At 38.7% G+C, this 12,557-nt stretch overlaps 1 protein-coding gene across 3 annotated transcripts in view; it reads right to left on the reverse strand.

The window, feature by feature from the left end:
• Positions 1–12,557, reverse strand: part of FSHR (follicle stimulating hormone receptor) — a 165,716-nt gene that overhangs the window by 95,874 nt on the left and 57,285 nt on the right. For all 3 annotated transcript variants that reach the window (XM_039532582.1, XM_039532581.1, XM_039532583.1), the window contains exon 2: positions 6,263–6,334. In XM_039532582.1, coding sequence (XP_039388516.1) covers positions 6,263–6,334 — 72 coding nt within the window. The remainder of the gene's footprint in view (positions 1–6,262; positions 6,335–12,557) is intronic.

The raw sequence follows: 12,557 nt of genomic DNA on the forward strand, positions 1-12,557 counted from the left end.
TGGTCTCAGTCATGTCTTGTTCCTAGTAGATCAATATAAACCACCATCAGATATGGCACTGTCACTTTGTTGGTAGTCTCAGTAGGGAAGCTGAATAGGCCTAGTGACAAAATTAGTCTCTTATCCACAGATTTCAGAGTAGCAGCCGTGCTAGTTACTGTATCTGTAAAAAGAACAGGAGTACTTGTGGCACCTTAGAGACTAACAAATTTATCTGAGTATAAGCTTTCGTGGGCTACAGCCCACTTCATCGGATGCATAAAATGGAACATAGAAGAAGAGTATATATATATATACACATACATACAGAGAAGATGCCATACCAGCTCTAAGAGGCTAATTAATTAAGATGACCTGTTATCAACAGGAAAAACACTTTTGTAGTTTATGCTCAAATCAATGTTAGTCTCTAAGGTGCCACAAGTATTCCTGTTCTTATCCACAGATGGTACCTCTAGACTACAGGTGAAGGACATTAGTGGGGAAATGAAAAGAAACCAGTGCTTGTGAGAAGATCACCTGTCTCCAAGCTGGTTAGGCTGCTGTTTAGATCTCTCATTCTTTGAAATAGCCTTCTGTGACAAAATGAATTCCCTTATATCCCTAATTTCCCACTAAATACAGGTCTGATGGCCCTAATAAAAACTTTTTTTGAGTTTGAATGAGAGCATAAGACTTCAGATTCTTATCCAGATTTTCTGGAGGACCATCTATTTTTCCCCCACCCTAGTTTCCCAGAATACTTCAATATACTGGCAGGCCATCTCTCTGTAACAGCTCCACTACCAATAGCAGGTAAGCTGGTGTCCAAGGTAGGTAATTGCCTGCTAAATTATGGGCCTTAAAACCAACTCCATTCTCAAAAGCACAGTTACAAATGGTTCTGACCCATCTCTCTAATAGACACATTGTAAATAAATCAATAATGGTCTTTTAGGCTTTGGGAAATCTGATTTTTCTCTTACATGTCTCATTCACTAATATACTCAGCACATTTAGTCAGTCTCCTGATTTTTAATCTTTCAGTTCCATGCAACCACAGTATGTACAGTATAGTAAAGTATCTAATTTGTATATATCTGGCAAACCAAATGTGACCACATTGAGATATCACATTATTAATAGCTGTTTCCTTTAAATAGCCTTCAGTTTGCTTTAATCTTTTTTGTGCATGATCTTGTGTGAGAAAAAAGGCTTTCATTCAGGGTTCTATTTTTATATGCAAATATATCATTTGATTATATACTTTTTTGTCCCTGTATTCTCATGAATATTTCCAGTGAATGATATATGGGTTATATTTATGATTTGTGAGCTATATCATATTATAACTGCTTGCCTGCTCATCTGCATCACAACATCCCTGTTGATGTTTATTTGTCTCATTTACATATTAATCACACTTCTATTTTCAAAGATATTTTGTTAAACAGTTTTTCCCCCCAGAGTTATAACAGCACAAAGATGTATTTTCAAACTGAGCTCATCTCCATATATCATTTTTTTGTTAACAATAAATCACCATTTTGTCACAGACACCATATTCAATATCGTCACACTTTATATAGCTCTGATATATGGCTTCTGAGTAATTAAAGATCATGTAAACAGTTTACAACCCACTTTGCAAGCCACTTCACTGTCCAATGACTTTAATAATGTTCTGCAAATACCAAACAAAAAAGGAAACCAGCAGAGTCTGTCAGAAGCGAGTGCCAGCAAAACTAACTGCATGATCAAAGCTGTTTTATTCCTAACTGGTGAATTCCATGACCATACAAAATGACTGTTTGCTGCATTCAGGTGATGAGCAACTAAATAGTGCAGAAAATCCTTTGAAATAAAATTTAGTAGGTCAGATTAGCCATTGTGTTTCTCCAGTTTAATGCTCATTGAGTTCGATGCACTGATGTAAAGCAGCTGGAGTAAAGCAGGGGAGAATCAGGCCCTCTAACTTGGGTGAACAGATGTCTCAGAGTATTGCTATAAGGTTCCCTTTTATGGGCCCATCTGCACCAATAACTTCTGTATAGATGCCCCTTGACTGCAATACAGTTTTCCTCCTAACATGGTTTAAACATGGTTTGATCTTGCTGTGTAAGTGGACCAAATTGTGTTTTAACTAGGGCTGTCAAGTGATTTAAAAAAATTAAGCATGATTAGTCACACTGTTAAACAATAACAGAATACCATTTATTTAAATATTTTGGGGGTGTTTTCTACATTTTCAAAAATATTTATTTCAATTACAACAGAATACAAAGTGTACAGTGCTCACTTTATATTATTTTATTACAAATATTTGCACTATAAAAAACAAAAGAAATAGTATTTTTCAGTTCACCTAATACAAGTACTGCGGTGCAATCTCTTTATCATGAATGCTGAACTTACAAATGTAGAATTATGTACAAAAAATAACTGCATTCAAAAATAAAACAATGTAAAACTTTAGAACCTACAAGTCTACTCAGTCCTATTTCTTGTTTAGCCAGTAGCTAAGACAAAGAAGTTTGTTTAAATTTGCAGGAGATAATGCTTCCCGCTTCTTGTTTGCAATGTCATCTGAGAGTGAGAACAGGCATTCATATGGCACTGTTACAGCTGGCTTTGCAAGATATTTATATCAGCTGCACTAAAGATTCATATGTCCCTTCATACTTCATCCACCATTCCAGAGGACATGTGTCCATGCTGATGGCAGTTTCTCATAGAAGATTAGGGTTGGAAGGGACCTCAGAAGGTGATTTAGTCCAACCTGCTGCTTAAAGCAGGACCAATCCCCAGAGAGATTTTTACCCCAGTTCCCTAAATGGCTCTCCTCAAGAATTGAACTCACAACCCTGGGTTTAGCAAGCCAACACTCAAACCATGGAGCTATTCCTCCCCTTGTTTGATAACAATCCAAAACACATTCATTTTCATAAGTTGAGTCATGTCACTAGCAGAAGGTTGGTTTTCTTTTTTGGTGGTTCGGGTTCTGTAGTTTCCACATCGGAGTGTTCCTCTTTTAAGACTTCTGAAAGCATGCTCCACACCTCATCCCCAACAGATTTTGGAAGGCACTTTAGATTCTTAAACCTTGTGTCGAGTGCTGTAGTGATCTTTAAAAATCTCATATTGGTACCTTCTTTGCATTTTGTCACATCTGCAGTGAAAGTGTTCTTAAAATTAACAACATGTGCTGAGTCATCATCCGAGACTACTATAACATGAAATATATGGTAGAATGTGGGTAAAACAGCCAGAGACATACAATTCTCCCCAAAGGAGTTCAGTCACAAATTTAATTAACACTTTTTTTTAAATGAGCATCATCAGCATGGAAACATGTCCTCTGGAATGGTGGTTGAAACATGAAGGGGCATATAAAGCATTAGCAGTATTATCTCCCATAAATTTAAACAAACGTGTTTGTCTTAGTGATTGGCTGAACAAGTAGTAGTTCTGAGTGGACTTGTAGGTTCTAAAGTTTTTCATTGTTTTGTTTTTGAGTGCAGTTATGTAACAAAAAAAATCTACATTTGTAAGTTCCATTTTAATGATAAAGAGATTGCTCTATAGTACTTGTATGAGGTGAACTGAAAAATACTATTTCTTTTATCATTTTTACAGTGCAAATATTTGTAATAAAAATAATATAAAGTGAGCAGTGTACACTTCATATTCTATGTTGTAATTGAAATCAATATATTTGAAAATGTAGAAAAACATCCCAAAATATTTAATACATTTCAATTGGTATTCTATTGTTTAACAGTGTGATTAAAACTGTGATTAATCATGAGTAATTTTTTTAACCACAATTAATTTTTTGAGTTAATTGCATGAGTTACTGCGATTAAATTGGCAGCCCTAGTTTTAACTATGTTCCTGAACCATGAACATGAGCACTGATGAGGATCTCATCTAAAGCTAAAAGACCAAACAGTATTTTAAATGTGTTAAGAACTACTGAGTTATAATCAGGCACCCCAACATGGTGGTAGTTACACGTTATGGTGCAGATGAGACATACAGTATCAGTTCAAATTCAGCCCTTTTTGTTCATGACTGAAAGCTGTTAATTTGTGATCACTGTTCAGTGACGTCTGTTGAAATGTGCTAATGGGTTGTGTGCAGGGCCTAGTGCACACATGTCCACTTCCTCAAAAGCACTTCTGGCATTAATTGGTATCGACACTGGCAGTGTAAAAAGAAAGACGAACACTGAATGGGCCATGGAGTCTGGGCTACACTATCACTCTTAGGCTACGTCTACACTACCCGCCGTATCGGCGGGTAGCGATCGATTTTTCAGGGATCGATATATCGCGTCTCATCTAGACGCGATATATCGATCCCCGAACGCGCTTCTATCGATTCCGGAACTCCACCGCCCCGAACGGCGGTGGCGGCGTCGATATGGAGAGCCCCGGACATCGATCCCGCGCCGTGAGGACGGGTAAGTTATCGATATAAGATACTTCGACTTCAGCTACGTTATTCACGTAGCTGAAGTTGCGTATCTTATATCGATTTTTCCCCTTAGTGTAGACCAGCCCTTAGAGGTAGTCCCTCTACTACTTCATATCTGAGGCTGCACTGGTGGGTTGTTATAGAGAAATGTGTAACTGCTTCCTAGTCAAAAAGTCAATTCATTATTTCATCCTCTTTTAAAAGAAAAAAAGGTTATTTTCATGAAGAGCCCAGTCTAATTGCATGAGGCAAATTGGAAGCTTTTATATTGACTTCATTTGGGAGTTAAATTGGAAATAAGAGGGGAAAACACATTTAATCGAAATCAAACATGTTATTTTGCTAAGGGTCTGAAGTCACATTACAGTGTGTAACAGAAAATTCACACCTGCCAATCAAATAGGCTTTTTTTTTCTTCCAATGGAACATAAACATGCACTTGAAATTAAGCATATTCTTTAAGAGTTTTGCTAAATTGGGATGGTACCTCCAACATGCTTAGAGTAAAGCTAATGCTTAAGTCCCTTGATGAATCAGGGAGTCTGCCATTATAGGTTCTGTGATGCTTAGTGAACTGGACAAACAAAACAATACTACTGAGCAGAGGGATTTAGTCTCAAGAGAAAGTCAAAGGATTGCATATAAGAATGAACAGCATGCTGGAGGCAACATTCTGGGAGCTGGGGCAAGGAGGATGGTGAGAAGCCAGGAGCCAAGTAGGGAAATAAAGGGTAGGTTTACACTTACCTTCCGGGTCAACGCGGTGAGTTCGACTTCTTGGAGTTCGAACTATCGCGTCTGATCTAGACGCGATAGTTCGAACTCCGGAAGCGCTGCGGTCGACTCTGGTACTCCACCACTGGAGCCACTCTGGTACTCCACCACTGGAGCCACGGTGGAGTCGACGGGGGAGCCACGGAGTTCGACCCCGCCGCGTCTGGACGGTTGAGTAGGTCGAACTAGGGTACTTTGAATTCAGCTACGCTATTCACATAGCTGAATTTGCGTACCCTAGTTCGACCCCCCCTTCTTAGTGTAGACCAGGCCAAAGTAGATGATCACAATAGTCCCTTCTGGTCTTATAAGCTGAGTCTATGACTTTCTACAGCAAAAGAACACTGGACAGACTACTTGTTCCTAGGCACACTAGGAACAAGGCTGTGCCACAGAAATAGTACAGAAGTGGGTGCATTACACACCTGTTTACCAGATTAATTACACATAATTAATCATACCAATTAATAACAGCTCAAGCCCTCTATAATTATATGTACTTATTCATCATGGTATCTGAGCACTACAATTAATAGGAAGTGGATGTCTCTATCCTGTGAGTGGCTTTGTAAAATCTCAGCACAAATCAGTAACTCCCCTTGCTCTCCATAAAACATACAGCAAACTAGTCCAATTATTGGAAACAGAAATTGGCTGACCCATAGTTGTGAATAGTGGTGCTGAGTCTGAGTTTACATACTGTAATGACGCACAGAATTCTCAGATTGTTCAGATTCCCATGGACTTTTGCCATGACATTTTACTCATTAATTATGCTGACATTGTGTGCTGATCTCAACCCTTGCACAGATGCTATTTCTTGCAGATGTATTTGTGACAATGTTGTTTTCAAATGCTGGTTTATCTTTATTGTTTCAATTTTTCACAGATCTGTAACTAGATGAAAAACATATTCCTGCAGTGCAGAGAGAAAGTGGCTTGTTTGCAGAACAAGGCAGTAAAAGGACCTGCAACCTCAAATCACTGTTTAAAATAACACAGTTTGGTTCTTAGTGAATGCAATACGTACATTTTCTCTAGGTCACCAAGTCCTGAGAAAGCTCCTTTTGCAATGACTCTCACCTTGGTGAGGACAAATCTCCTGAAAATAAAGAAAATTCATGCTGATTATTTATTATGTATATTACAATACTGCCCAGTGACCTGTCAGGATTGCGGATCCACTGGTTTCTGGATGGCACAAACACAGAGGCAGAGAAGATTTTTGCCCTGAAGAATGTACAGTTTAAGATGTTGAGCTGTCATTGTCATCATCAATATGGATAACTCCCCATGTAGGCCTTATGCATTAACAGTTAGCCCTGAGCAAGGGGCAACACGCTGTTGTGCTGCCACTGAAACATCCCAGGAGGCCAAATGTCACTCAATGAGTCACAATTTCCCCTTGGTCTCCAATGCTTTGGCAGGGAGTAAACAGTTCTGGGTCTATACCTAGGACAGCTATACTGGCCAATGCTGTGTGAGGCAGGGGATGGAGACATTCCCCATCCCCTCCAGCCCTCTCCCACCCAGCTGCATGTGGTGGTGGATGAAATGGTTCTGTGGGGCCTGATTCATCTTCTGCGCTGTGAGTGGTGGGATGGGTCACTGACACAAAGCACTAATGAGTTGCCTTATACTCCCTGTACTTTGCATAGCTGCACAAGTCAGGCCACAATCTGACTCTAAATAATAGTAGTGCACAGACAATAGCATGTCAGGTAATATCTGCTGTGGATGTAACTTTAGGACTCTATAGGGAATACTGTGTTTGACAGTTTGTGCTGATAATTATGCACAATATTCCACAGAATGGTTGTGGAACTAATGAGAACTTTAGAAAGTACTGCATGGTTCATGGAAAACTCTTTCCCACATTGACCCAGAGAATGTTTTAATAGATTTTTTTAACAGACCTCCGGCGGGGGGGGGGGGGGATCAAGGAAGAACATAAATGTCAGTGCACTGCTTTAGGCCCCTTCTACTAATGAAGGTTCATCTCTTTTAGCACAGTAAACACAGGGAAGTACAGAAATTTGCTGTAGTGCTTGACAAACAAAAAGGAGGGGTATCTATTGGTCCTTGGATAAATAACATTATCCTAATTAATGGCTTTTCCCCACAAATTTAATTATTTATAGAGGTGAAAAAATAAAGAATTATTTATGCTAAAATTACCTATTTATCAGGTTACATAATACTACCCTATAGGCCATTATGCGTTAGAAGCCAGGACAAGAAGCTGTGATATGGAGGGAATGAGCCACACATCATACTGTGTGTTGGTAAAGGTTTCAGAGTGGTAGCCCTGTTAGTCTGTATCAGCAAAAACGAGGAGTCAGATGCGGACAGAGCTGGCAACGGGATTTGTTGCAAGGACTGGTTCCTGGGACCTAACCCATATCTATTCAAGGGACACCATCATAGGACCTAACCACATCAGTCACACCATCAAGCCTCATTCAGCTGCACATCTACCAATGTGATATATGCCATCATGTGCCAGCAATGCCCCTCTGCCATGTACATTGGCCAAACCAGATAGTTTCTACGCAAAAGAATAAATGGACACCAATGAGACGTCAAGAACTGTAACATTCAAAAATCAGTATGAGAGCACTTCAATCTCCCATGACACTCAATAACAGACTTAAAAGTGGCAATTCTTCAACAAAAAAACCTTCAAAAACAGACTTGAATGAGAAAGTGCAGAACTGGAATTAATTTGCAAACTGGGCACCATCAAATTAGGCCTAAATAAAGACTGGGAGTGGCTGGGTAACTACAAAAACTAATTTTCCCTCTGTTGATACTCACCTTCTTGTTAACTGTTGGAAATGGGCGACATCCACCTTGACTGCATTGGCCTTGTTAGCACTGACCCCCCACTTGGTAAGGCAACTCCCATCTTTTTGTGTGCTGTAATATATATATTGCTTACTGTATTTTTCACTCCATGAATCTGATGAAGTAGGTTTTAGCCCATGAAAGCTTATGCCCAAATAAATTTGTTAGTCTCTAAGGTGTTGTTTTTGTGTTGGTAAGGGAATTTATCCTTATTTCTACAACTGCTGTTGGCAACTGAAGTCACAGTCATATCCTTTCAGGTACAAAGACAGACACTGGCCATAAAAGGAAAAAAAGGGACCTTTTTAAATCAAAAAGCTAAACACAGGTATGTCAACTATGCAATTCTCTCGCTCAGTCTATTTTCCTCCAGGAATGACATCTAATTGTTTCTTGAATTACCACAGAGGTTTTGCCTCAACAGTCTCGCCTAATAGCAATTCCTTGCTTTTATCATCTCAGGGTGAAGAACTGTTTCCTAATGGTTGTTTTAAATCTGTTATCTTTTCATTTCTATTGATGTTGCCTTATTTTAACATCTGTACAGGGCTGGAAACAGGGCTGGAAACAGGAACTTAGGTTGATATTACCTACTGTACACCATTGCAGTTTATACCTAGCTTTTAACAATCTGCACTTCAAGGCTAGAGAGACTTTCTATCCCATTGTTCACATCAAGTATTCATAGGATCTACTGTCCTCATTATGCTATGTAATTAGTCTAGAATTTCCATATGATGATCGTGTTTTAATCAAAATCTCGGGTAAGGGCATTATCTTGCTGGAATTCCACTATAATGAATTTTTACTATTTAGCTGCATATCTTTGGTGGAATATGGTTCCTCATTTAGATCTCTGAATTTAAGTAGTTCAATATTTAAATACCTTGGGTGAAATTCATGTCTGGTTTAACTCCATTAACTTCCATGAGGTTATACCAGGAATGAATTGGCCCTCTCAAATTTTCATGTAGTGAAAGATGATTGATTAAGTCTATTTTGGACTTCATCATTCTCCTATTATTATTAATTGAAACTGTTCCGAAATAGCTTCCATACACAGTGTCACATAAGAATTGCAGCACTAAGATCATTATGCAAATGTTGAAGGATTAAAGAGTTTCCAAGAAAGGCCTAACCTGGATTAGGCAATTTGTAAAGTTTACCCCAAAACATGGTGAAGGAAGGTAGTTCATCCAAAGCTATGTCAGGACTTTCATAGTTCAGCTAAATACAATGGAGGCCTTCAAAATACCCAGTAGGCCTAGTGTTACAAAGCTGAACCAATTAGGGAACTGCTTGCCTTTGATCTACTTTGAAACCTGTTCCAAACACCCTTTTGTAGCAATAAATCCTTGGCTAGAGAGCCCTAGAAGGCATGCTCAGTATGAACAGCCATATATATTTTTGCCAGTGTATAGAAAAATTCTAAATAAAATCCTGTTGATATGGATGCAGAGCAGCAAGATGTGTATATACCTTGAATTAAGAGCTGGATTCTGCTACCCTTTAGTTACCCATGGTGCATACAATTACACACGAGTAACTACAGTCATGTGAGTAGACCCATTGAACTCAGTGACACTACTCATATGAGTAAAGCTACTTGTGTGTATATAAGTGTTTGCAGAATCAGGACCTTACTTTGCAACTTTGATTTGAACAAGTCATTTTGTCGAGTAAAGTGCTACTCAGTCTGAGTAAGGATGCCAGTTGGAGCAGTTAAAATTTAATTGGTGTTTAATAGCTAAATCTTGCACACCACTTAGAAAAAAATAGGACTAATTATTCTAAAAAAAACGGTGCCAAACTGGGCTATAATAAAGAGAGTCCTGTTGTTGCAAATAACATTGAAGGTATGTCTACACTGCAATAAAACACCCACGGATGGCCCACGTCAGCTGGCTTGGGCTCCTGCTACAGAGCTAGAAAATTGCAGTGCAGATGCCTGGGCTCTAGCCCAAGCCCAGGTATCTACACTGCAATTTACAGCCCTGCAGCCTGAGCCTGAGCCAGCTGACATGGGCCAGCCAGAGGTGTTTTCTTGCAGCGTAGATATACCCTACAAATCTAATTTAATCTAAAGAGGCTACTTGTTAAAATTGTCAACTATATAATGGATATGTATCTATTACAACCAGTGAAGTGATGTATAGTTTATAAATCTCAAGAATTTTAACAATTAGCCTGTATTTAAATAATTCAAATAATAAAGTAGCAATTCCCTGTTTGAGGCATCTACCATAAAATATAACCGACAACCACTTCTTTAGTTTTGTTTTTAGAGTAATTTTAGTAGGGTCACATGATCTGACTAATAAGTATTTGTGCTTAAGCATTTTTATGCCAAAACAAAGAATAAGTCACAAGGGTCAAACTAAAAGATTTGAAAGGTTTACATACAATGGAAAGAAGCACATCTCTAATCAATGTACAACAGCCCTGGCTTGTGGGTGTTTTGGATTTTGCATGTATTTTTAGTAGCTGTATGTGTTTTTTTCAATACTTAGTTGATTTTAATTAATTGCATTTTACAATAGTTGTGTGTGCAAATTTGATTACTTATTTGTTTAGTGAAGTGTCTAATTTGCAATTTAAAAGTTTTATGAATAAAGTCTACACACTAATGGCCTTAGCTCAAGCCCATTGAAGTGAATGGAAAAAGACTCCCAATGACTTTAAAGGATTTTTGCATCAGAAACGAAATGGAACAAAAAAAAACAAAATAAAACTTCAGTCATGGGGACAATGAAAGAACAAACAGCTCAAGCACACAGCTAACTGGAACCAGAGGATCTGGTATAAGCGAAATGCCAAAGCTACAGGCAAACCACTCAGCCAATGAAAAAGATACCTGACACTGAAGATGGGAATTAAAAGGAGGCAGCAGTAAAATGATCATGAATAAGCTCACCTAAACACATGGGGCATGCCTCATGCTCCGAAGGCAGCAATCAAAGGATTGAACCTTCTCCAGGAGAAAGTTTTACAGCTGAAGATCCTCAGGCATGAAAGACAAGAGATAGATAGTGTCATGGACTGGGGAAGGGGCAGTATTTCCTAATGGTTAGAACTGAGAACAGGAACTGGGAGTCAGAGCCAGAAGCCAGGCAAGGGCACAGGACCGGAACAGATGGGAACGGAACAGGAACAAACATAGGAACAAGACAGGCATAGGTGAGATCACAGCCAAGGCATAAGTGTTGAGTAGCTGCTGAGCTTAAATGCAGACCTGTTTGCTCCTTACAGCCAGTCGGGTGGGCCAGTCCATCAGGCAATTCTGCCACAGTCCAGCTGGGTTCATTAACCGACTGGAGAGTGGAGCTGACTAACCCCAGGCTCAAGTGAGAGAACTCAAGTCCACAGTTCTTAACAGAAGGAGAAGCAGAGGCACAGAGAAGAAAAGTGAATGTCCTGACATCCACCTGGTCCAAACTGAACTAATGATGGAAAGCGGACCCATCTCAGCATATAACAACTCTCAAGAAGGAACAGAGGGCAAGAAGTAATCACGCAAACACCTGGGACCTAGATTATAAATCTTTTAAAAGCAGATAAATCAGAGTGCAACAAAAATGGCATTTCAGGGCCAATTTTTTTTTCTTTAAGTACCTAAGTTGGATATGCAAACCATGCATGGGTGGATAGACAAGTATTTGTTTATGCAAAACACGTAGTTTATGCACTAATAGGCATTTACACATGCAGATATATGTTTTGCATGCACTGTTAACTGTTTATACCTGAATACAAATATATTTTGTGTGTATAACATAGACACCTAGTTTGGAAGACTTGGTCCTAATATATTTTCTTGCCTGGCACTTGGAAGGATATTTTAGGCAAAGGCCTTTACCTATCTGTGAGCTAGATTCTTATCCTCATAAAGTAGCTAAACTGAAATCAAACTACCAAATCCTACAGCAAGTATTTCCAACAGCTGCCAATAACCTTGTAAAACAAAGGACTTTCGCTGATTATCATAAGTTATATTAGCAAGAAAAGATTAATCTCTGCATCATAAAGCAAAGACGAATTTTGGTCTTTCAAAATACTCTTTAAAACTTATTTCGCTGACCTATTTAATAGTCACACACAGTTAATCAGAAAGCATATGTGTTGTAGAATTATCTTCTTTGGCTCATGTAAAATGCAAATTCATGATGTTAAAATGAACTACATAAAAGTATGTACCCTAAACTTTATAATTTAACGTAAAGTACCACAATAAAAAAAAGGCAAGACTCAGTGGCCATAATGCCAACTCACCAAATTCTGTTCCAAAGAAATAAATATGATAGGATTTAAAGAACATTTTACTTCAATCTCTGAGGTAATAGACTGATGTTATCACCTTCTAATCCTCTGCAGCAATGTGTATTTTGTCAGAAGGAAACATTTACTGAGAAATTTAATTTCCTCTCTGCAATTTTTTCCCCTGCTTTGTGCTCCAGCACAAATAACAAATAAGTCTCTGC

This window comes from Mauremys reevesii, linkage group 3, assembly GCF_016161935.1.
Source record: "Mauremys reevesii isolate NIE-2019 linkage group 3, ASM1616193v1, whole genome shotgun sequence".
Lineage (NCBI taxonomy): Eukaryota > Metazoa > Chordata > Testudines > Geoemydidae > Mauremys > Mauremys reevesii.